The sequence below is a fragment of the Geotrypetes seraphini genome, chromosome 4 (genome assembly GCF_902459505.1).
Source record: "Geotrypetes seraphini chromosome 4, aGeoSer1.1, whole genome shotgun sequence".
NCBI classification, from domain to species: Eukaryota; Metazoa; Chordata; class Amphibia; order Gymnophiona; family Dermophiidae; genus Geotrypetes; species Geotrypetes seraphini.
In genome coordinates this window covers 231,387,848-231,413,586 of record NC_047087.1, presented here as the reverse complement: position 1 = coordinate 231,413,586, position 25,739 = coordinate 231,387,848, and the positions used below count along the sequence as shown (strand labels likewise).

The 25,739-nt window shown below is 40.6% G+C and overlaps 2 protein-coding genes across 5 annotated transcripts in view; both read right to left on the bottom strand.

Moving 5' to 3' along the window:
• Positions 1 to 9,378, bottom strand: part of ERLIN1 (ER lipid raft associated 1) — a 104,753-nt gene extending 95,375 nt beyond the window's left edge. The window contains exon 1 of one of the 2 annotated variants that reach the window (XM_033941507.1): positions 9,248 to 9,378. The gene's annotated coding sequence lies outside the window, so the exon portion shown is untranslated. Of the gene's footprint in view, positions 1 to 8,882; positions 9,169 to 9,247 lie in introns of those variants that run through there. The other variant, XM_033941508.1, reaches the window with a different exon arrangement.
• Positions 9,379 to 20,522: 11,144 nt separating this feature from the next.
• The window catches only part of CHUK (component of inhibitor of nuclear factor kappa B kinase complex), a 197,292-nt gene continuing 192,075 nt past the window's right edge, over positions 20,523 to 25,739 (bottom strand). For all 3 annotated transcript variants that reach the window (XM_033940253.1, XM_033940256.1, XM_033940254.1), the window contains one exon: positions 20,523 to 23,441. In XM_033940253.1, coding sequence (XP_033796144.1) covers positions 23,415 to 23,441 — 27 coding nt within the window. In that variant the 3' untranslated portion in view covers positions 20,523 to 23,414. The remainder of the gene's footprint in view (positions 23,442 to 25,739) is intronic.

The following is a 25,739-nucleotide window of genomic DNA, read 5'->3' as shown; positions in this document are numbered from 1 at the left end:
TTGCCATGGCACACTTTCTCCACAAGCTAATTCATTTTAGCCTACAGGAATGTAGTTCAAAGTGAACTAGAACTGTTTAGTGCATATTAAACCTGGATAGCACACATTAATGCTAGAAGGTCCCAGTCCAGAGAAGACTATAAAACATAGACCTTGCTTTGATTCAGCATAACTTATCAAGTCTAACAACCTGAGAGTGGCCTGATCAAGTCACAAGTACCCCAGATCTCCTATAGTCCTATTTCTTATGAATCATTTCCAAGAAGCAATTGCTTTCTCAAGCTTACCCAGCTAATAATTTCAGAACTCTTCCAAAAACCTGTCTAAACCTCTTCTGAATTCTGTGCTAGTCATCTTCACCTCATCTACAAACATACGCCACAGCTTAATTATGCATGGGTGTAAAAAGATACTTTGTACAATTTGTTTCCAATAGACTGGTTTTTAGTTTCATGGAAAGTCCTCTTGTTTTATTATTTGAAACATTAAGCAACCATTCCTTATTTAACTGTTCTAGCCACTTATAATTTATGAACTCTCATAGCCCATCAGTCATCTCTCTTCTAAACTCAGGAGCCCTAACCTGTTTAGTTTTGTTTAATAAGAGAGGTGTTGCATCCTTTATGTTGCTCTTCTTTGAACCTTTCCTAGTTGCACTATATCATTTTTGAGATGGAATGATATAGTACTGCATACAACAGTCAAGGTACTGTCACCCCATGGACTTATACAGAGGGATTATAGTCTCAGTTTTGTTCATCATTTTACACTTGTTTACATTCAATTTCATCTGCCATTTAGGTGACATGTCTCTTAGTCTAACAAAATCATTGTGCAATTCCTCATAAATCCTCTGCCGTTTTAATGACTGAATAATTGTGTGACATCTGCAAATTTGATTGCTTCACTCATTTCTTCAGATCATTTACAAATGTGTTAAATAGCACAGGTCTCTTTGCATAGAGAGAGGCATAACCAGAAGGCATTGATGTTCCTGTACAAGTTATTGGTGAGGCCCCACTTGAAGCACTATATTCAGTTTTGGAGGCTGTATCTCTTCAAGGATACAAAAAGACTTGAGGCAATTCAGAGAAAGGTGACAAAATGGTGCAGGGTTTATGCCACAAGACGTATAAAAAGAGAGTGGAGGACTTGAATATACATATGCTGGAAAAAAGGAGAGAGAGAAACGATGTAATATAGATATTTAAATGCTTGAAAGTTATTAATATTCAAACAAACCTCTTCCAGAGACATACGGACAGTAGAACTAGTGGACATGAATGGAGGTTGCAGGGATGTAGACTTAAAAGTAATTTTAGGAAATACTTTTTCACAAAGAGGGTGGTGGATGCCTGGAATTCCCTTCCAAGAGAGGTGGTAGAATAAAAAACAGCGAATGAATTAAAAAATGTGAGGGATAGACAAAAGGGATGCCTAAATAGAAAGAGCACAGAAACACATGGCTAGTGAGGTGTTAATTTTGCACAAGAGTAGAAATTCAGGCTCATGCCAGACCCACTTCTATAGTCTATGTCCCACAAATGACAAGAGACTCAAAGATTAGCCAAATCTAGCACACATGGGACTGAGGCCGATGCCAGACAAGCTTCTACAGTCTGAATCCCGCAAATGGCAAGAGACAGGTGACATTTCCATTCCTCCAGTGTGTTAGATCAAGTATTGCCAACAGTATTCATCTTACCAATCAAGGTGCTTTCTCCTCCCCATTAAGCTGCACAACATCCCCGCTTGAGTATGTGATAATAAAATGGAGTCTTGGCTATAGCCATGTATCATTCCCATCATGTGTGGCTGCCTATATGGTTAGTATGGTAGTGATTTCACAACCAGCTTTTAAACATGGGTGACTGGGGCCTGCACAGAGGCAGGTGCAGCTCTAGGTACCTTGTTGGCAGACTGGATGAAGTGTGAGGATCTTTTTCTGCCATCATTTATTGTGTTACAGAACCTTGAAGCAATTCACTGATGTCCTTTTTGCATTTGGAAAACTACCAGTTTAGTCCTCCTCTGTTTCCTGTTCTTTAGCCAGTTTCCAAGACATTTTCTCCTGCCATTGGCCTCAATTTCCTCAGCAGCCTTTTACAAGAGACTTGACAGATGCCTTCTGAAATCTAAATACACTACATCAAACAAGCTCATCTTCACCCACGTTTGACTATCCTTGTAAACTAAGAACACGGAAGCACAGAAACAGGATTGTGATGCTAAGATTGAAATCTATCAGCTTCAACTACACAACCTTTTCAACTGCTCCATCTCAAATTTCAGGGCAACTGTTTGCTTTTTTTTTTTTTAACAAAGTCATAGCAGACAGAATCTTTCCAAGGAGTATACCTCCCAGTTGCTCTCCAAGGATAGAGGGACAGTGTGTTTTCGGTAGCTCCTTTTCTTTTTCTGTAACCTGCTATAATCATTGGATACAGCTAGCTTTAAGAATGTTTGTAAGACATGAAAGGAAATCAGCCCCAAAGGACTGTGGTCCAAAGCATCCTCCAGATCTAAGCCTATAGCCTCCCTGGGAGCTTATAAAAGCTGTACAAGTCCACATGTCTGCCCTATCTACTAGAATCAAAGAAATAATACTAAGTAGATGAAGGCAAAACCAGTCCTATAAAAGGGAAGAGAAATTAGATCTAAACATTATTTCTTCTTGCTCTACCAGTGGCAAGGAGACATAACCTACATGTCTGAACTAAGGAAACATATTTTAATTTGTAAATAAATGCCTGGAAATAAAAAACATCAACTTGAAAACTAATAGTGTGTTCAATAGCCCAAAACAGAGTCTGGAATTTATATTCAGAATTCAATCCCTATGTTGTTTACTACACTTTATATAAAGCAAACTCACCAATGCTCCAAATCATTTACACATGGCCAAAGATGTCAAAATTGAGAAAATGAAAATCATACAGAATGACCTTGCTGCTATTTTTTTTTTTTTTAATTGTTGTTTATCAAAAGATTCTAATTGTCTCTGTTGCACTTGATAACACCTTGTCTTCATGCAATAAAACAAGATGCTCATGAGAGGCTCCTGAGAAAATTTAAAAAAGTCATGGGATAGGTGGCAAAGTTCAGTTGAAGATTAAGGATAGAAAACAGAGGGTAGGGTTAAATGGTCATTTTTCTCAATGGAGGAAAGTAAGCAGTGGAGTGCCATTCAACTTATTTATAAATGATCTGGAAATTGGAACAAGTGAGGTGATTAAATTTGTAGATGAAACTAAACTATTCAAAGTTGTTAAAACGCATGCGGATTGTGAAAATTTGCAGGCAGGCCTTAGGAAATTGGAAAACTGGGCATCCAAGTGGCAGATGAAATTTAATGTGGACAAATGCAAAGTGATGCACATTGGGAAGAATAACCCGAATCATAGTTACCGGAAGCTAGAGTCCACCTTAGGGGGTTAGCGCCCAAGAAAAGGATCTGGGAATCATTGTAGACAATATGATGAAACCTTCTGCTCAATGTGCAGCCGCAGCCAAAAAAGCTAGCATATTTAAAAAGGGATGGTTAACAAGACTAAGAATGTTATAATGCCCCTGTATCATTCCATGGTGCAACCTCATCAAGTAGTGTGTTCAATTCTGGTCTCTTATCTCAAGAAAGATATAGTGGCACTAGAAAAGGTTCAAAGAAGAGAGACCAAGATGATAAAGGGGATGAGGAAAGAGGAATGAGGAAAGACTAAAAAGGTTAGGTCTCTTCAGCTTGGAAAAGAGACGGTTGAGGGGAGATATGATGGAAGTTTACAAAATCTTGAGTGAAGTAGAACAGGTAAAAGTGAATCAATTTTTCACTCCATCAAAAATTACAAAGACTAAGGGACACTCGATGAAGTTACAGGGAAATACTTTTAAAGCCAATAGGAGGAAAAAATGTTTCACTCAGAGAATAGTTAAGCTCTGGAACGTATTGCCAGAGGTTGTGATGAGAGCGGATAGTGTAGCTGGTTTTAAGAAAGGTTTGGACAAGTTCCTGGAGGAAAAGACCATAGTCTTGTTATTGAGAAAGACATAAGGGAAGCCACTGCTTGCCTTCGATCGGTAGCATGTAATATTGCTGCTCCTTGGGTTTTGGCCAGGTGGGAATGGGCTACTGGGCTTGATGGACCATAGGTCTGACCCAGTAAAGCTATTCTTATGTTCTCCTGGCTCTTCAAAGTTGCAACAGCCTTCATATGTCTATTTGCACAATGTTAGCATTCAATAACACCACTATTTGTATCTAGGTAATAAGATACCGCCTCTACTACATTACTAATCATCTATGAAGGTTTACCCCAACTGCCTTACTTATATACCTGAATTTCAAGCACAGTTAGAACCAGAAATTCCAGTTCATCAGTCTTCAAGAACTCCACCAACATTTCCTAATGAGGACAAATAACTGGTATGAAATACCAGCACTACGTAAAAAGTCTGTATGCAAACTCTTCTCCAGGCTGCTATAAGCCGTGCCACACTTTTTTTCCTCCGCCTTCCTCCAGCACATTCCTTTTCCAACTTTTTTTTCTATCCTGTTCCCTTGTTCACTCTTCAATAGTCCTTCCTCGTGAGGCCTAGAGAAGAAGCCTGCCCCAGGCTCTTCCTCCTCATGACCCGGAAGCAGCTCCCAATCTCCTGCTATTCACATAGCTGTTAAAGCAGTTCTCATTTATCCAACCTATACCTCACAAATGGAAACTAGTTCACAATCAATTAGATCCATATATGGAAAGAGCGTCCAGATGTGCAAACAGGATTTAGAAAGAAAGAGGAACAATAGACATCATTGACAATGCATATTATATACATTTTATTGACTATTAAGACTTTTGATCATGTCAACCATGTCAAATTGTAGAGAGTCGAAAGGAGAACGGGTGTACCTAAATATCCGATTACTCTAATGAGGGATTTGTACATTAGACAAGAAGCTGCTATAAAATAGATAGAAAAACTTGTGCAACCAGCACTAATCTTATATAAAGCTCGTAGCTAATTGCATGTCCTGCTATTCAGCCGAGACTTTTAAGAAGTCTACACACTCTCGAGAGCGTTTCCTTTTTTTTTTTTTTCAGCTCATCTGAAGACAGAGATCAGCTACAGGCTGGCTAAGTGTCCCAGAGGGCTGATCCTGCTAGCGGTTTACATATATACAGATACTTATTTTTTACCTGGGGCAATGGAGGATTAAGTGACTTGCACAGAGTCACAAGGAGCAGCGCTGGGATCAATCTCACAACCTCAGAGTGCTGAGGCAATAGCTCTACCACTAGGTCACGCCTCCTAGAACAATAGGCAAAAATCCATACAGGGCAATGTGAGGGACTGATGGACAATTAAAAAGTGTTTAGCTGAAATTTATTGCTGACCAAGAAGGCAGCACTTAGAGAATTAAGTATTTGAATGTAAAGTTGGTGATAAAGACAAAGGCAATGAAGATGCACCCATATTGTTCAATTTTTATAAATAGATCTGGTTTAATACCGTGTTTCCCCGAAAATAAGACCTAGTGCTTTTTTGGGACCCCAAATTAATATGACAGTGTCTTATTTTTGGGGATGTCTTATTTTTTTCATATAATGACCATCTCTCCCTTCCTCTCCTCCACCCAAATTCTTCCTATTTCTTTTCTCTCCCCCACATGTGCAGCATCTTTCCTCCCCTCTCACCCATCCCCTTGTGCAGTGTATTTCTATCCCTCCCTCCCATCCCTTGTGCAGCAGAACCCTTGCAGCTTCTATCCCTCCCTTTCTCCCATCCCCGTGTAGTATCTTTCCATCTCCCCACCACCGCATGCACCCCCCATACCCAATGACCCATCTCTTCCTCCCACCTGAACCGTGAGACAGGAATACCTTATAACAGTGTCGGCAGCAATCTACACAGGCTGCTTCGCGGCCTTCTATCTCCTGGGTGTTCCTCTGCCGCAATGCTGATGACATCATCAGTGATGTGGCAGAGGAACGCCTGGGAGATAGAAGGCTGCGAAGCAGCCTGTGTAGATTGCTGCCGACGCTGTTATAAGGTATTCCTGTCTCGTGGTTCAGATGGGAGGGAGATGGGTCAGCAGGCGGTGGCGGGGGGTGCACGTCGACAGGCAGGCGGGGGAAGCACTGCTGCTGCCGGCGACTAGGGCTTATATTATGACCTACCCCGAAAATCATGCTTATTTTCAGGGTTGGTTTTATTTTCGGGAAAACACGGTATTAACTTAAAGTTATTGACCAATACAAGCCACGACAGCTATTCATTGTATAAATGAGAAATGTAATAGCTTACTTTTTTATGTCTTCGGCTTCAAGTAAAACGGAGTATGACAGAGGCAAGAAGAGTACAACTTGAAGAGAAAAGAAGATTGAAGAGAAAAGATGGAAGGAACTAAACCCTAAAGTTTACATTTTTTTTTTAAAAAGCCAAGCGGTGAGAGACTACAGACCACTTTTAAAAAGCCACTATAACGAGTCCCAGCGCAGCAAATGTGACAGTTCATAAGAACTGAATAGGCTGCATCGCATTTGCCGCATGGGAAATCGAGTACCGCAACCATGAGTTATTGTTAAAGTTAGACTTAGGATAGTTTGGGGCTTAAAGTCTATAGGAAAGTTAGGTTACACAAGGGCTTTGTTGCACAGCTGTCCAGAACAGGCTGAACTGTATTTTTTAAAGAGAAATAAGCTGTCAGCATTATTGATCCAAGCTGGTATACTAAAAAACATTGCAACATGAAGCTAGATTGTTTATTCTAGATGAGATCATGAGACAGAAGAATCGTGGTGGAAGGCCATTTAAGTCATGATGATCTGAGAGAATCTTGTTGAGACTCCCCCTTTAATAAGCCTATCAGAGAATGGGTTTGTGTATGCTTAAGCTGACCTGGCCTTTACATCATAGGACCAATTCCCATGACTTAATCCTCATCAAGATGAACCAATCATGAATTGCCAGTAAGTCTGACTTCTGTGATTATAAGCAAATTAATGGAAACACTTTTAAAACAGAGAATGGTGAAGTTTCTGGAATCCAGTGGATTACAGGACCAGAGGCAACATGGATTCATTAGAGGTAGGTCTTGTCAGACAATTTCTTTGATTGGGTGACCAGAGAATTGGGTAGAGGTAGTGTGCTAGATGTGGTATATTTAAATTTTAGCAAAAACTTTGACAGTGATCCACACAGACTTCACATGACTCCTGGAATGGGCCTCAAAATGACAGGTTGGGTCAGGAACTGGTTAAGTGAAAGATGACAGAGGGTAGCAGTCAATAGAGATCGTTCTGAGGAAAAGGGATGTTGTCAGTGGTGTGCCTCAAGATTCTGTTCTTGGGCCTGTTCTTTTTAACATTTTTATGAGGTAAGATTTGCCTCTTTGTAGATGATACCAAAATCTGCAATAGAGTAGACAGCCCAGATGGTGTGAATAACATGAAGAAAGACCTAGCGAAGCGAAGAATAGTCTGAAATTTGGCAGCTAAAATTTAATACTAAGAAATGCAAGGTCATGCATTTGGGCTGCAAAAACCCAAAGGAATGGTACAGTTTAGGGGTGAAGAACTTATATGCACAACAGAAGTGCGAGACTTGGGTACAATTGTATGTGATGATCTTAAGATGGCCAAACAGGTTGAAAAGGTGATGGCAAAAGCTAGAAAGATGCTAGGGTGCATAGGAAGCAGTATGGCCAGTAAAAAAAAGGAGGTATTGATGCCCCTGTATGAGACTCTGGTGAGACCTCATTTAGAATATTGGGTACAATTCTGGAGACCGCACCATCAAAAAGATATAAAAAGGAGTCGGTCCAGAGGAAGGCTACTAAAATGGTGTGTGGTCTTCATCATAATGCGTATGGGGACAGACTTAAAGATCTCAATATGTATAGTTTGGAGGAAAGGCAGGAGAAGGGAGAAATGATAAGAGACATTTAAGCAATGTTATTAGCCAAGTGGTGGGGATACCCACTGAAACACATTTACTAATTGTGGCAAAAAAAGCCTCAAATGCATTCAATATCAGACGGCAACCCAACAGATTTCTAGCCATTCAACTTCTATATCATAGGCAAAAAAAAACTCCACACAGACATGCTTCTCTTCACTAACAGCGTTGTGGATTAGATAAGCACAAAGATCAGTGAGAATTATATCAGCATGTGAAGATAAGTTCAGCATTTTTTTCTTGCTCTGTTCTAAGGATTCTGAACCCAGTCCCTCGGGACACACCTAACCAGGCAGGTTTTCAGGGCGCCCACAATAAATATAATGCGCATAAAAAGATAGATCTGCATATAATGGAAACAGTGTATACAAATTTATCTCATGCATATCTCAAAAACTAGACTGGCTTGTAAACTCCTATATTAATCTGTTCATTATGTTTTGACCCTTTGGCCTGAAGAAGGGAGCACAGTTGTCAAGGGCAATTATAACTCTGCAAGTAAGATAAGATCTAGCAGCGCCAGTTAAGTAACCAAATGACATACTGAAGAACTTGTTTTAACAAGTTTCAAAAGTATAACAAACTTTAGCTGAAAAAAAACTAATGCACCTACCTTCTCAACAACACGATTCAGCTTATCACTTCCAGTGACTCATTAACAAGTTTTCACAGATAAGATTTCTAGAGATTCTTATGGCTCTTGACTAACAGATTTCCTTAACAGTACTCCTATGTTCTAACTGGGGATTTTAAGCAAAATAAAAAGAGTTTACCATAATTTCTCCCAACCAGAAATAGTTTACACAGTAAACCACCTAATCCAAATTAATCAAATCATCAGACCAGAGATTAAAGAAGATTCACGATATTTAGAGCTGTTCACATTCCCTCACATCAGTTTTTTTTTTAGAATAGTTTTTCCATTAACTACCTACCTTGAAAAAGGGCAACACCGTAGAAACCTAAGGGTAACTGCATGCAAGCCTCTCGTTCTCTTTTCCTTCCCCCGCGCCTCTCCATAAACCTCAGCTTAGAGAGAACCACCAAGGCCCTGCCCGACCAACTTTTCCGACACCGGGTTACACACATTTGGCTGCTCTCAAACGCGAAACACCTCTTTTCACAAACATTCAAGGAGCCCGGGAGCCCCCTCCTTCATCGGCTGACATCTCTCTCGTCCCTAGTCCAGCATACTTCCCTCCCTCGTCCACTCTTCACAGTCCAGCACGTCTCCCTTTCTCCCGCCCGTCCGCAGTCCGGAATTTCTCCCTTATTTACCAAGCAACTGCCCCGCTCCTACCTTCAAACCTGTCTTTTAGGTCGCCAACAGCAACAATTCACACAAGTGCCAACTGCAACCCTAGAGCTTTCCCTCTGCTGCGTCCCGCCCCGCCGGAAACAGGAAGTGACGTCTGGTTGGGGGGTGGGGCAGTTCCAGATTCAGCAAAGTGAACGCTCCGAGGTCGCTTGGAGGCAACCTGGCCGAGTTGCTATTGCTGTCGGCCACCTTCAGAGACACGTTAGATGACGGTAGGAGTGGACACCACAGGGCGTTTGCGTTTTCTGGTTTGTCTCTCTCTTCGAAGACGTAAACGCATCGACAGTGGCTTCGATTACTGGACCGAGGGGTTGTTCGGGAGCTGCTTGGAGGAAAGGCGTCTTTGGAAATCCCTAAAGCGAGAGAGCTGCCATCTAGTGCCGAGCCGCAGTTTGCAATAAGCTGTGCGGGGTTTTCAGGAAAGGACATCGGAAGCCTGGGAAGCGCGCATCCAAGCTTTATCATGCATGCAGAAATGTTTTCAGAGATTAGGAAAGCTGGCGTACAACAGCATAAGGGGTTATTTCAATTACACCAACATTGACTGGATAAATGTTTCAGCAAGGACTACGAGGCAGGTCAAATTACTAGATATCACAAATTGCTTATTGGAGCAACTGGTCCAGGAACCGACAAGAGGGGGAGCTACTTTAGATATTGGGAAGAATACATAATTGGTAAATGGGTTTCTACCAGAGCCTCTAATGTAAATACAAAATATAAATACTCAACTGATGACTTCCTCTGCAGTTGGCAGGGGGGGGGGTCATTTTGCCAATCTTGACAGGCAGCAGTGGCAGCCCTGAGTCACAGATGTTGGCACCTCTGTGGCTCATGGATGCTGCTAGCGACTGCTGCTCTTGGTGGAGGGGAGTTCCGGCCATCTATAGAGGAGTAGAGGAGGTATGCTGCTGGTGGTTCTTGGGGATCCCCACCAAAAAATCAGCAAGTACTTCAACACTGTAGAAATAAAACCAGAAATGCATTTCCTTTTCTTTTGAACACAATACAAAGACATCTGTTATATACATTTCCCAAAGCTAACATATTTTAGTCAACAAATTCCATTTTTTACCTTAGTTGTCTGGAAACTTATTTTACCATCAAGTTGGTTCCAGTTTCTTTTTTCCGCTTTCTCATCTTCTCTAAATTATTCTGTTGCTGTCCATTGGTTCCTCTTACCATGGTCCAGCATTTATCCCGCTCTCATCCCCCAGACCATGTCAGCATCTTTCACCCCTGCCCACCAGCCCCATGCCCAAAATTTCTCCTTCTATCACTTCTCTCCAGCACCATGCCACATCTCGCCCTCCATTCCCTTCATCACTGTGTCCAACATTCCTCCCTCTTGCATCCCTTTCAATCTGTCCCACTGTTCCCTTTCCACCACCTCATTCCCTCTCTATGACCAAAAATTCTCCTTCCAGTCCCCAGGTACACAACCATCTCTCTTTCCCTCTCACTGACACACCCATAACCAATTTTCCCTTTCTATTCAGTCCCCCACCTCAGCATTTCTTTCCCTACCTTCCTCCATCCTTTCTCTCAAGTTCATGCCTTCTGTGTCAAAAAATGCACTCCCTCCCCCACCCTTCTGTGTCCCGCGTTTGTGTTCTGATAACAGTAGGGGTTGGAGCCAGCTCGAGCCAAGAGGCTCGTCTTCTTTTCCTGCCTGCAGCATGAACACGTAGCCGATCGGAAGTCTTCCTCCGACATCAGAGCTGATGTCAGAAGGAAGGCTTTGCGTCAAGTCATGCAGGGCCTGTTTGGAAATACTGGGCGCTCATGAGCTCGTGTCCTAAAAACTTTCTTTGCACAGCGGATCCGTTTGGTCGCCACAAGCCACAAAGTTGAGGATTTCTTTTTCTCCCCCAAGTTGGATTTTGGATTTTTTTTTGCAGTGATTTCTTGCTCCGATCCATCCAACATGCCTCGCCCCAGCGTCTGGCACTGTTCAGCCTTTCCGCTGCTGCCCTTCCTGAACTTTTGGGTGGCGTGCTGTGGCCAGTTCCACGGGAAAAGGGACATCTCCATCCAGGACCACAGCTTCTGCCAGCTCAACTACATCACCCCTGTGCATAGACATTGCCTACAACCAGACCATCATGCCCCTATATATATTGAACATTTTTCCATAACTGACACCACCAAACCAAAATAAAGCAGTAAAAGCCCAAACAAACCAAGTATGGTCGGGTTTCAGGCTAGCAAATTCTCTGGTGCCTTTCCAGTTACTGTTACCTAGTAATTAACTGTGGACCTGCTGGGCCACACGAACCAGGATGCCAGTCAGGAGATGCACCAGTTCTACCCACTGGTAAAGGTGCAGTACTCCCCGGAGCTCAAGTTCTTCCTCTGCTCCATATACACCCCAGTGTGCTGCTGCATCTGCGAGCGGGCAGGGCTGCGAGGATCTGAAGAACAAGTTTGGCTTCCAGTGGCTGCGCTATGAGAACTTCCCACGATACGGGTCCGAGCAGATCTGCGTGGGGCAGAACCGTTCAGAAGACAGGGGGGGGGGGGGGAGAAAGCAGGCGCTGCTCTCCACCACCACTCTATGGAGTGCCCAAGTATGCCACTTCCGACCACCCTTTCCACTGTCTCCGGGCACTCAAGGTGCCTGCCTACTTCAACTACCAGTTCTTGGGGGGAGGACTGTGCAGCCGGCCAGAGGCAACGTGTACATGTTCTTCAGCCAGGAAGAGATCTGCCTGCTGCCCTGAACATGACTGATGCCAAGCCTTCCCTCGACGTCAGCTCTGACGTCGGGGGAAGACTTCTGGTCAGCTATGTGTGCTTGTTGCAGCCAGGAAAAGAAGAGGACCCTCTCAGCTCGAGCTGGCTCCAATCCCGCAGGATCCCAAGACCATGAGGGGGGCCCCATTGGATCCCCATGACCCAAGGGGGGAACCTGTGGGATTCCTGTCATTCACGTTCCCGTGCAGCTCTCTACTTTAGATTTTGTACTCAATGGAATGATACATGAAGTAACTGTGTTGAGTCTGCTGAGAAACAGGGATCATAATGTAATCAAATGTGAGCCGATAGCTGGAGTGGCATCGCTAAAGAAAGCTACTGCATTAGTGCTTAATTGTCAAAAGGGCAACTACCATAAAATAAGGAAAATGGTTAAAAAGAAGATAAAAGGATCGATGGGAAAGGTTAGGACTGTAAACCAGGCATGAACATTATTTAAAAATACCATCATGGAAGCCCAGACTAGATGTTTTCCACATATTAACAAACGGGGAAAAAGAGAAGGAAATGAGTGACGGCATGACTAACAGGTGAAGTGAAAGAGGCTATTACAGCCAAGAAAACATCCCTTAAAGAATGAAAAAAAAGGATTCAAAATGAAGAAAATAAGAAGAGGCAAGTTATTTGCAAAGCATTGATAAAGAAAGATTTTTTAAAAAATATGAAGAGAAACTTGCTAAAGAAGCAAAAACAGTAACAATTTTTTTTAGGTATATCAGAAGCAGAAAACCTGTGAGGAAATCCATGGGACCCGCTGGATGATCAAGGAGCAAAAGGGGCACTTGGGAAGGATCAGGCCAAAGCAGAGAGACTGAATGAATTCTACCTGAACCATTAATGGTTTTCAAGGGTAATGATGAGGAGGAACTGAAAGAAATCTCGGTGAACCTGAAAGATGTACTAAGCCAAATTGACAATTTAAAGAGTGATAAATCACCTGGACCAGATGGTATACATCCCAGGGTACTGAAATAACTCAAACATGGAATTATTGATCTGTTTTTGATCTGTAACCTGTCGCTAAAATCATCTGTACTACCTGAAGATTGGAGGGTGGCTAATGTTATGCTAATTTTTAAAAAGGTTTCCAGGGGAGATCCGGTAAATTATAGACTGGTAAGCCTGATTTTAGTGCCGGGCGCAATAGTAGAAACAATTATAAAAAAATAAAATTGTGGAACATGTAAAAAACCATGATTTAATGAGGCAGAGTCAGAATGGATCAGCCAAGGGAGGTCCTGCCTCACTAATTTGCTTGACTTCTTTGAAGGTGTAAACAAACATGTGATAAAGGTGAGCCGGTTGATGTAGTGTATCTAGATTTTCAAACATTTTTTGACAGTTTCTCATGAGAGGTTCCTGATAAATTTAAAGAGTCAGGATAAGAGGCAGTGTTCACTTGTGGATTAGGAACTGGTTATGAAACAGAAAACAGAGGGTAGGGTTAAATGGCCATTTTTTTTTAAATGGAGGAGGATAGATAGTGGAGTGAGTAGCCTTTATAATTGGGTTATGCAACAAGACAATGATCCAAAATACAAAACTAAGTCTACATCTGAATGGCAGAGAAGAACCAAAATTCCAAAATTAAAGTTTTGGATTGGCCTAGTCAAAATCCTGACTTGAACCCAATAGAGATGCTGAAGTCAGAAACTGAGACAAGCAATTCATGCACAAAAGCCTAAGCATGTGTCTGAATTAAAGTACTTTTACAAAGAGAGGGCTAAGATTCCTTATCAATGATGTGAAAGTTACTCCAAATTAGAGAAAGTGTTTAGAATCATGATGGCACATAAAGGCCAAATGGCCTATCCAGTCTGCCCATCTGCAGCATCCACTATCTCCTCTCTCTAAGAGATCCCACATGCTTGTCCCACGCTTTCTTGAATTCAGACACAATCTTTGTCTCCACCTCCTCCCCTGGGAGACTATTCTACGCATTACCATCTTCTCTCTAAAAAATTATTTTATTAGATTACTCCTGAGCCTACTGCCTCTTAACTTCATCCTATGCCCTCTCATTCTGAAGCTTCCTTTCCGATGACTCACCTCATGCACATTTATGCCATATATGTATCTAAATGTCTCTATCATATCTTTCCTCTCCCGCCTTTCCTCCAAAGTATACATATTGAGATCTTTAAGTTTGTCACCATATACCTTATGACAAAGACCACCAACTATTTTAGTAGCCTTCCTTTGGACCAGCTCCATCCTGTTTATATTTTTTTGAGGTGGTCTCCAGAATTGTACACAATATTTTAAATGAGGTCTCACCAGAGTCTTATACAGGGGCATGAATACCTCCTTTACCCTATTGGCCATACCTCTTCCTATACATCCTAGCATCCTTCTAGCTTTCACTGTTACCTTTTCAACCTGTTTGGCCACCTTATCATCATTATGATTGCCATCATTGCTGATAAAGGTGGTGCAACCAGTTATTAAGTTAGGGAGGAGTTACATTTTCACTTGGGTGATATTGGATAATTTTGTTCCTTAAATAAATGAAGTAATAATGCAAAAACTGTATTATGGGTTTACCCAGGTTCCCTGTATTAATGTTTTGTTTAAACATCAGAAGCTATTCAATGTGACATATACACAATAACAGGAAAAGATCAAAATGTTAAACTCTTACCTAATCTGTTTCTCCCAAGCCTCCATCTTGCCATGTAAGATGAAGCTTTTATTCGTGATGCACCAGCAGTTTGCAAAGCTGACATCTCCTGCTCCATCTGCAACATCTGGTTTTCAGAAAGTTTCTTCAGAGGGGAATGTGACGTCACTGTTCAAGATGGCCACTTAGGTCCTGAGCTCTTTTTTCTCTGGGGAGAATCGGTTGCTGGAAAAGGTGGTCTTCATGTTAGTATGCCTAGTGGCTCTATGACACGAAAGGATCTAGCCAGTTTTGCTTATCGCCCTCCTCCTTTCCAGCCATTTGGTGAGGATAAAATGGTGACGGAGCATGGAGCATGTTGTGCAGGATCTCAGTGGGTCGCAGTTGCTGAAAATGTTCAGCTGGATGTGTCCAATCCCTTGTTAGGCTTTTGCCAGATCCTGGAGAAAATTAAATCAGATCTTAAAGCAGTTCGTTCTGAGCTCACACGTCTCTCTGCTGATTTATGAGACGAGATTAAGGAATTTGATGGCAGAGTGTTAGAGGCTGTGAGACTGGATGAACACACTGACTGCAGTGGAGTCTGCTATTCAAGACTGCAAATCAGGCAAAATTGAAGACCTCGAGATTTTTGGGCTTTCCGGAATCTCCCAATTATGACAGTAAATTGATAGTTCAGCGGCTTGTGAGCTCCCTATTAGCTGATACCTCGACTCCTGAGGCCATTGGTATTGAGCGGGCACATCGGACTTCGGCACGCCAGTGGGCTATCTTCCCGTGGGATATTGTGGATTGTTTTACTGACTTTAAGCTGAAAGAATTGATAATGTCTGCAGCACAAAAAAAGGACTTTCACTGGGATTCCTATCCCATTCAAATATTTCAAGACTTAGATGCAGTTACACTTCGTCGGAGGAGGGAGCTAAAACCCTACACTTGCTATTTGGTGGACAGAGGTATCAAGTATAAATGGAAGCATCCATTTGCACTTTTTATTTGGATGGAAAGCTATACAGAGTGCATATTATGGAAGATGTTCAAGGTTTATTTTTGGATGTCTCTGCTTCCTCTCCTAAGCCTATGGTCTCAACTGGAATCAGATAGCAAATTGCTGCACTTGCCTCAGCACCCAGAGGTTGTAGGTTCAAACCTTGTGCTGCTCCGTGACCCTGGGCAAGTTACTTAAATCCTGCACTGCCCCAGCTACATTAGATAGATTGTGAGCCCGCCAGGACAGATAGGGAAAATGCTTGAAGTACCTGTATGTAAACTGCTTTGAGTGTGGTTGTATAACTACAAAAAGGTGGTATAAAAGTCCCAATTCCTTCTGGACCCACCTGTATTAATTTATCCATAAGGCACTTATCCTTCACCCACTCTCATTTCATATGTTTGCTGCAGACTCTGCACCACTTCTTTGGGTTGTCATTACTCTGTCTATATCCTTTTGGAAATAAAACCTCTAGAATAAATACAGCACAATAGACAAATGATTTAATGTACAGCATTATCCTCAGTTAATCTCTCTCCCTGTGAAATCTAGCATTCCTCTGGCTCTAGTCATTGCCAAAGTTTAATAAAAAAAAAAAAAAGAAAATGTGTGTAATAAAAGTTTTCAATATTTGATGGCTATTGCATTCTTATAAATCTCAACTATGTTGAAAACTTTACTGATCTAACACAAAACTAATATTAATGAAAACATTTTTAAATTACTAAAATTATTTTATTTGTTCCACTATATACATTTTCATATTTTAAAAATAAAAATATTAACATTGGCAAATGATTTAAACAATTACAGAAATACATTAACACCTGTATTCTAAAATGAACACAGTTTAAAAATAATTGTATACAAGACTAGATATATTATACATTATTACAAGGAGCAAAGACTGTATGAAGTGAAACACCTTCCCCTGGACTTTAAATATGTAATATGGTCATGTAGCTAACCATTTTGGATACATTCATAAACCAAATTCTCTTGACATTGTCATTGTAACATAGTAGATGACAGCAGATAAAGACCCGAATGGTCCATCCAGTCTGCCCAACCTGATTCAATTGTCATTTTTGTTAAATAAAAAGGCAAGTACAGAACAAAGAAAGGGATCAAAATACACAATTCTTTATTCAGTACCCTTTTACTGAATAAAGAATTATTCATCCCAGTTCTGCTGGCATGTACACTTTTTTGTGGGTGTCATTTTCTTTTTATACCACTACCTACCTATAAAGTCATACACTTTGTGTGCAGTGTAAATTTGTCATAATGAAGAAACTCAAAGCTTTAATGGAACAGAGTGTAGCTATAGTAACTGTCAGATTACAAAAAAACCCAACAAAAAACAGCACAATTTGGGAAGCAGAGTGAAGAGTGATTAACCTCATAACAGGATACTTAGGTTGTGCCTGTTTTATATATGCACCAATATGCTTTATATTTGTGTGTTTATGTATCTGTTAGAATACGCACATATGCATGTGTCAACCTTACCTCTGGGAACACCTATCCATATATTGCACAAAATATGCACTAGGTTTCCTTGGACAATTTTAAGAGCACCTGTCCTGTACCTGTCCTTATACTACCCCAAAGGGAATAGATCTCAGTAATAGGTACATTATTTGCATAGACCTAGAGTATTATATCTCACTAGTTTTTTACCCTGTTACATTAGCGGGTGCTAGAATAGATGTGTAGGCTTAGGCATTTCTTTCTGTCTCTCTCCCTGGCCCCCTGTGTGTATGTCTTTCTTTCTATTTCTCTCCCTGCCCCTTCTGTCTGTCTATCTTTCCCCCTTGTCCAGCAGCACCCCTTCCCTGCTTCCCCTGTCCAGCAATAGCCCTTCTCCTTTACTTTTACCTCCCCCTTGTCCAGCAGCACCCCATCCCTGCTCCCCCTGTCTAGACGTAGCCCTTCTCCCTTCCTTTTAACCTTCCCCCTGTCCAGCAGCACCCCTTCCCTGCTCCCCCCCTGTCTAGCAGAACTGGTATGTGGGCCAGCCTAGCAAATGCCCCGCAGCCGCACAGCTCTGTGGGAGTGACAAAAGTGGGGCCAGGTGTCAGCAATGGAAGAGGAGGCCGAGAAGCAGTAATGCCAAATCCGACACTGCCATCTTTCCTCTCGGGGCAGGAACGTTGCTTGGGAAACCGCCATATGCATCGCAAACCTCCGCAGGCTCCTACTGCACATGCAAGGGCATGGAGCCATGGATCACAGATCACGGCCACACGCGTGCTAAAGGGTTTTATTATAGCGGATTCTTGGACCTCAAATACTATATGCACTGTTATCTCAAAAAAAGATATAGCAGAATTAGAAAAGGTACAAAGTAAGGTGACAAAAATGATAAAGGGGCTAGAACTCTTTCCTGTGAGGAAAGGCTAAAGAGGCCAGGGCTCTTCGGCTTTGAGAAGAGACAGCTGAGGGGACATATGATAGAGGTCTATAAAATGAGTGGAGTGGAATGGGTAGATGTGAATCTCGTTTATTCTTTCCAAAAATACAAGGGGATGCACATTGAAGCTACTAAGTCAGGTTGTCAGACTACACAATATGTACGCATGAGATAGATTTGCATAGTAGAGGCAATGAATGCAACTCTAACTCATTCATATTCAAATTGGGTATGTTGAAAACCAGAAGCAAAGTGCGAAATGAGGACTAGGTTGAGAACCCCTGCACCACAGAGAGGCAGGATAAGCAGAACAGGCATTCAGACACATTCACCACACTCAGGACTGATGGCAACAAGAGAACAAACCAATTTTACTCCCTGGATCTCTCCAAAATTCCTGATACCTACTAATGTTGCTAGAGTGTTTCAAACTTAACGAGTCCATCAAATGCTAACAACACTTCAGAAACAAACAGCCACTAAGGGAGTAATTACTGGTGAATATAGAGCCACCTTGACAGTGGAAACTTATGGGACACAGCAAAGAGCCCCACTGGGCACAGAGGAGGCACAGTGGCCAGTATGCAAATGTGCCTGCTCTCAGTCCAGGTCTTTTCAACCCCTGAGCTTGACAGCTATTTATATGGTCACAAATGGCTGTGAGGCAGCTTCATGTCTAATAGGAGGGTCAATGGGACACACATTATGTACAATATGATGCTCACTCAATTGCACCCTAAGATTCTTCTGGCCATCAACTATTATTGTTGGAGCTTGTCATCCCTCTGCAGATAATTGGGACTCCTGCACTAACTTCAAATTCATTACATTTAAAGGCTCCCCAAATACACTCTCTTGTAATTGCAAGAAGACTGTGATCATAAAGAATTGACAGGATGCAGTGGTGAGACTACTTTATCACATGTTAGAGGCTACTGACAGGGATGTTCCAAAAGCAGCCCTTGGAATGGGTTAAGGAAGAAGAGAAAAAATAAAAATCACACACACAAAAAAGACTTGCAAGGGATGAATGAACAATTCTAGTAAGCACTTGAATAACTCCAATTCTAGTTCCTACTAGATATCACCATCTCCCTACTGGGGACAGCCAGTCAAGAGGCCCACTGATTGACACCAATGACAGAATTTGAAGCACATCCTATGAAAAATGAGAAAGTAGGCAGAGAACAAAAATATACAGATATATTCAGAATGATGGAAGGCTAGAAAAAGCAAAATATTAAATAAGGATTGTAAGTTCTGAAAAGGGACCATCTATTACATGTTAAATGTATGATGCTGCATTCGCCTTTCAGCACTACAGAAATGATAAATAGTAATAGTATTTCAGGAACATGCTGAAGAACACTCATATGCTGTTGCACCCAAAAGGCTCCCTTCACCAATGCAATTCCTACAAGCATGCGCCACACGTTGACACCAGCCATTCAGCTTATAATATTTCCCTCACTACTACTAATCATTTCTATAATGCTACTAGACATATGCAATATTGTACACATTATATGCAGGTACTGTCTCTGACCCCTCAGCCCAAATGACTTGATCATTAGGGGTCCAGCATCTCTGCCAATTTGAGTGGTTGGATTAGTGCTATCAAAAAAAATAACCAACAAATATTCAGAATAAAGCTGTAAATAGTGGAAGGAAACAGGCTGAAAGGCAAGTAACTAACATGGAGAAAAAGACCTCAGTGTTTCAAGGAAACAACCAAGAAACTATATGTTCTGTTATAAACTGCCATACAAAACACATCCCAGGTCAAAAAACTCCATGGAAAAGATTCATAAAGATACAGTTTAAAATACACAAGTTAAACTGCAAAAAAACCCAGCAAAAAACTGTAAAAACTTGCACTTATCTACCATTCATCTCCCACAAGCAGTGGAAATAAATATCCGTTGCTCCAATACGGAACCAGACACACTTTTCAAAGAATGAACTCAGTATTCCAGACAGGCCCTGTTTCGCCAAGTGGCTGCGTCAGGGGAATATCTTTAGAAAGAGAGCAACTGCTTCAAAAAATCTTGGAGATTTTTTGAAGCAGTTGCTCTCTTTCTAAAGATATTCCCCTGACGCAGCCACTTGGCGAAACAGGGCCTGTCGGGAATACTGAGTTCATTCTTTGAAAAGTGTGTCTGGTTCCGTATTGGAGCAACGGATATTTATTTCCACTGCTTGTGGGAGATGAATGGAAGATAAGTGCAAGTTTTTACAGTTTTTTGCTGGGTTTTTTTGCAGTTTAACTTGTGTATTTTAAACTGTATCTTTATGAATCTTTTCCATGGAGTTTTTTGACCTGGGATGTGTTTTGCATGGCAGTTTATAACTGAACATATAGTTTCTTGGTTGTTTCCTTGAAACACTGAGGTCTTTTTCTCCATGTTAGTTACTTGCCTTTCAGCCTGTTTCCTTCCACTATTAGCAGCTTTATTCTGAATATTTGTTGGTTATTTTTTTTGGATATTCAGCTTGTATACTTTTTGATGGATTAGTGCTATGCCATTCAAGAATGAAGTCCCAAGTGACAACCCAGACACATCACTTTCAAGACATAAAATCAAGTAGGAGTTTTAGCTTGGATAGATGATCAGCTGCCCATTTGGTGAACCTCTATTTGAGCAGAAGTTGAGCAGTGTTACTTAAAGCCAGGGAATTTATGCTCATAACTGTTAAGTTAATGCTAAAAATTTTGTTTAAACTGTAAGCTTCTGCAAGATTCAAAATTGTGAGAGGAGAGGGAAATAGGTGAAGAATTTGTAATAGCAAGGACAATCCACACCAGAGATCCTTAGGAGAATTCAAACAATAAGACTCCTCACTTACAACCAGTGAAATCTACATATTATAGCAGCACATGCTAGTTTCAAACAAGGATAGATAATGGATAATGAAAATACAACTTTCAACAGGATAAGGGTGTGCCCTCTCTTCTCTAACTTGTCTTTTCCCCCACCTGTCTAGCCCTCATTCCAGTGATTCAACTCATTAGACTTGCATGCAGTTTGACCTTATGCTGCAGGAAATAGGATGAACACCTTCCTTCTACTAATTGGAAAACTAGCTTTTTTAAGGGAGAGGGGTAATGGAGGATTAAGTGATTTGCCCAGGGTCACAAAGAGCAGCATCCCTGGGATTTGATCCCACAACCTCTGGGTGTAGAGGAAGCAGCTCTACCACTAAGCCACTCCTCACCCAATTCACTGTACTCTTCAGTCATCCTTCCCATGAATCTCTCATTCCAATCCAACCCCGGGTGGACTTCATCTTTTTTAACAGTGCAGAGAACCCACTGATTCAGTGTTGAGCCTAGAAGAAGCAAAAAGCACAGAACATGTGGTTCTACTGTTTTCCGGCTTCCAGAGATAAGCACAACTAAATCAGTCTACACTAATCTAGTGTTGCTACTAGTTGAAGCAGCTTCCCAACATTACTGTAAAAAATATGGTCTATGGGTAAATAGGGCTATAGAGAGAGTGACAAAAGCTGCTAGCATAGAGGGCTGAAGGGGCAGATGAGATCTGGGCAGGGGAAGAACTTGGAGATTCAGAAGATTGGGAAGATTGATAGATGAAATTTTAGAGTTTGTCAAAGGGGTTGAATTTTTGGGAGAGTGGGATGAGGTAGCAACCTAGTTATTTACTTTTTGGGATAAATTGACTTTAAAGAAGAGATTCATCCAAAATGATGTACAGCTATGCGTTACGGCAACAATAATCCCTGATAGCATACAATGTCAATTCCATAAGTATTAAAGTATTGTGCTTTTGTATTGGCTATCACTATATTACGACGAGGATTATACAAAAAGTGCAACTACCATTTTTCATTTGACTTGATTTTCTATATGCTTAGGTTTTTTCAAGCCAAGAAAATGATTATTTAAAAAAGGCAGGTCTCAAAAAAAAAAAAAAAAAAAGGGTAGATTTGATGGCTCAACTGCAAAGCTTTGTGGTGCCATGTAGGAAAGTGATTTGATTTACAAGATACTGTCCTTTGACTCAGGTTGGCTCGGCCTAGGAAGAAACTAGAGAAACAACACTGTCATTGGAAAATAGTGGCACATAGTAGGAAAATTTTGTGCATTCATAAAGGTTGCTGTAGTCAGTGACTGAGTTGATAGATTTGCTGCCATGGTTAGATTAGAAGGAAGAGGGGGAATTCTGTCAGAGGCACACCTGATTTAAGACGTAATCTAAGGAAACACTTTTTTACAGAAAGGGTGGTGAATGCATGGAACAGTCTCCTGGAAGAGGCAGTAGAGACAGAGACTGTCTGAATTCAAGAAAGCCTGGGATAGGCACGTGGAATCTGTTAGAGAGATAATGGTCACTGTGGATGGGCAGACTGGATGGGCCATTTAGCTTATGCTTTTGAGCCCAAACTTGTGGTATCTGAAATTGCAGAAGCTAAATGATTTGTGGCAGCTTTATTAAATTTTTTGCCCTTTCTTTTTTGCCTAGCAATGGAAATTGTAGGATATTTTATGCAAACCTTACATGAGAGACATGCAAAATTTCATAACAAAGAACAACCACATTTTTGTAATATTTTATAAAGTTTAATCTGAGCTTGAAATTTAGCCCTTAGTGCAATGGTACCAAACTTTTTTCTTCAGAAAAGGTACCCGGAACCAAGATCGAGGGCTCCTTTTACAAAGGTGAGCTAAGTGTTTTAGCGCACGCACCGGATTAGCGCGTGCTAGCCGAAAATCTACTGCCTGTTCAAAAGGAGGCGGTAGCAGCTAGCGTGTGCTATTCCGTGCGTTAAGGCCCTAGCTTGGCTTTGTAAAAGGAGCCCCAAGTCTCTGTAGGACAACAGTGAAAACTCTTATCAAGCATGTTAATCTATGTGTGTGTTGGGGTCACTAATCTAGTTTATCTTAGCATTACATCTTATTGACCTCATTGCAAGTTTTTGAAACATCAAGAATTTCTAGAGTAAAAGTAAAACTAGGAGCACAAACGAAGTGCCTCTTTCAAAAAAAAAATAACTTTTTTTTTTTTTAACAATGACATGTCAGAGTAAGTCATACTTGTCAAGTAAAGTGACCAAATTGGTAATGTCAAGTGATTTTATGAGACATGTGAATATTTTTGAGTGTAATATGCACATACTGTTCCTAAGCCCTGGCTCGGTTTTTATTTATGAATGAAAATAAGGTATGCACCATAAAACAGTACAACCTCCACTGAAAAAATTCAGCTAGATGAAGTAAACATCAATCCATATAGTGTCTGTAATATTGCCATCTGATTTCATGTCATCTCTGTAGTAAAGGGAACTCTGGATATGGGTAGTAGATTTTTGTTGCATCAACTTTTCACTTCACTGGATTATAACATTATTTCAACCAGCTCCAATCGAGACTCTGGAAAAAAAAATAACCAAACTATAGGTTTTCTTATATTAGATACAAAAAAAAAATAATAATTCAACAGTAAAATTTTCTTTTATAAAATATTTTAGTCTATTTTACCAAAAAATACAGATTTGCAATTGCACATCAGAATCTCAACATTATAAATGGGGTTAGACATTATAACATCAATAATTGAAAAAACATAAAATATAAAAAAATAGACTAAGGGATGAGCTTGCAGAAAACATGCATGTACAATAATTTTGAGTTATAACAAAATCATATATAGCATCATGTCTCTTTAGCTATAAATTACATTATTATTAAGACTTAGCCAAAAGGAAAGATTTATAAACTAAAGAGTTTTACCTCATGCAAAATTGTCATTTCTTTAATAAGACATTAACTATTTTTTCTGAGACCCTCCAAGTACCTACAAATCCAAAATGTGGCCCTGCAAAGGGTTTGAGTTTGAGACCATTGACTTAATGTAATTGCTTGCACAAGTACCAATTAAAGCGGCACTTACACATACATGACGCACCCACTTATAGACTTGCCCTTTAAGTTTATATCTGAAAAAAATGGAGGCTTAACTGACTTAGAAGGAGCAACAGCAGAATTTGAACTGGGCTCCCCCAGTTTGGCGCTCTAACCACTAGGCTACTCCTCCAATCACCTATACACTGTTCCTATGATTTTGTATATCTTTGCATTTATTTTATTTCTTTTGTCAACTTTTCAAAACACCTCAGAGCATATATACTAAAACCCAGATTATCAAAACGGCGCTGGAATTGGCCGGCCCCTGGAAAAAAAAAAAACAGTGCTGAATACATGTCACTCAAACTATGGCACCGTTTTGAGAATCATGGTCTGCGTCAAAGATAGGCACCGGAAATGTAGGCCAAGGTTTTACAGGCTTACATTTTTGGTGCATATTTCCGAGATAGAATCATGCTTCATGGTGCAGAACATCACCCCGCCCATAACCACACCACTTTTAAGGTTCAGCGCCAATACGCATCTGCGTAGACGTGATTCAGGCACCTTTTTTTTCTTAATTAGCTTTTAATTGGTTTTTAATGGTATAGTCAATTACCGCACCATTAATGGCCAATTAAAACACTTAACTTAGGCAACATTCGGGCGCCTTCCGAACAGTGCTATTTTGAGAATCTGGGCCTAAATGTTTTTCCATTATTTGTTTGTGTGAGAAAGCTGCTTAGATTTATAACCCTATGCATGATCTGGCTGTGCTCAAATAACCCTATGCATGATCTGCATCCTCTGAACTAATTTTTCAGCAACCAAATGCCACCCATAATCTGAGAATCAGACTAAGATACTGAGGATTAGATGAACTAAACAAGATCGTTAAGACCACGTGGGTCCTCTCTGCTCCGATCCTTAGCAGATTCTTTTTTTTTAGTTCCATCTTTATTAAGTTTTAACATCTTACAGAAAATACAATACACAAATACTATAAACGTGTAAACATACATTAGAAATTCTTAATGAGAAACATGTCATTATCTACCCATCCCTCTCCCTAACCCAAACCCCCACCCTACCTCCCATACGGTAGGTCAATCATTCCATTACACGCATTGTTTTACAAAACCTCTAAAAGACTCCAAACATCCTTAAATGCTGCCATATTTCCTGATCTTTCAGCTAGGTTAGCTTCATATTTGTAGAAAATCCTTGGCAGATTCTTAAAGAGCTATTGATGCACTAAAAATTTTGTATGCAAATGATTTGCGCGAAGGTTCGTTGTAATCCCCATTTCTCCCTTTCTTTTTTTTTAATGAACACAGATGTGCAAAATATCTGTGTTAAAAAAAATAAAGCACACACTCTCCCCACCCTGCCGAAGACGGCTCTCCCCAGCATCCCCTTTTTTTTTTTTTTTTTTTTTTTTAATCTTTATTCCTTTTTATTTCTTTCAACAAGTGTACAATATTATTACAATTAATTCACATAACTCACTTGACATTCTTAAACAATATTATTATACATGTTTTAATACCCCCCATCCACCTCCCATCCCTTCCCATATCAACAAAATATTTCATCCAAACTTATACATACTTGTACATCCCTCTTTCATAATACAATTAATCTTACATTAAATCTGTCCCTCCCCCCACCCTTTCTTCCTCAAACTCTTTATTCATTTTATTATACAAAGTAATGCACAACAATATATATCTCATCATAGTACATATATCCCCTTATATTTCATAACAACATATTTCCAATAAATTTACCCTCTTTCCTTTTCTATTCATACCTATATACCAT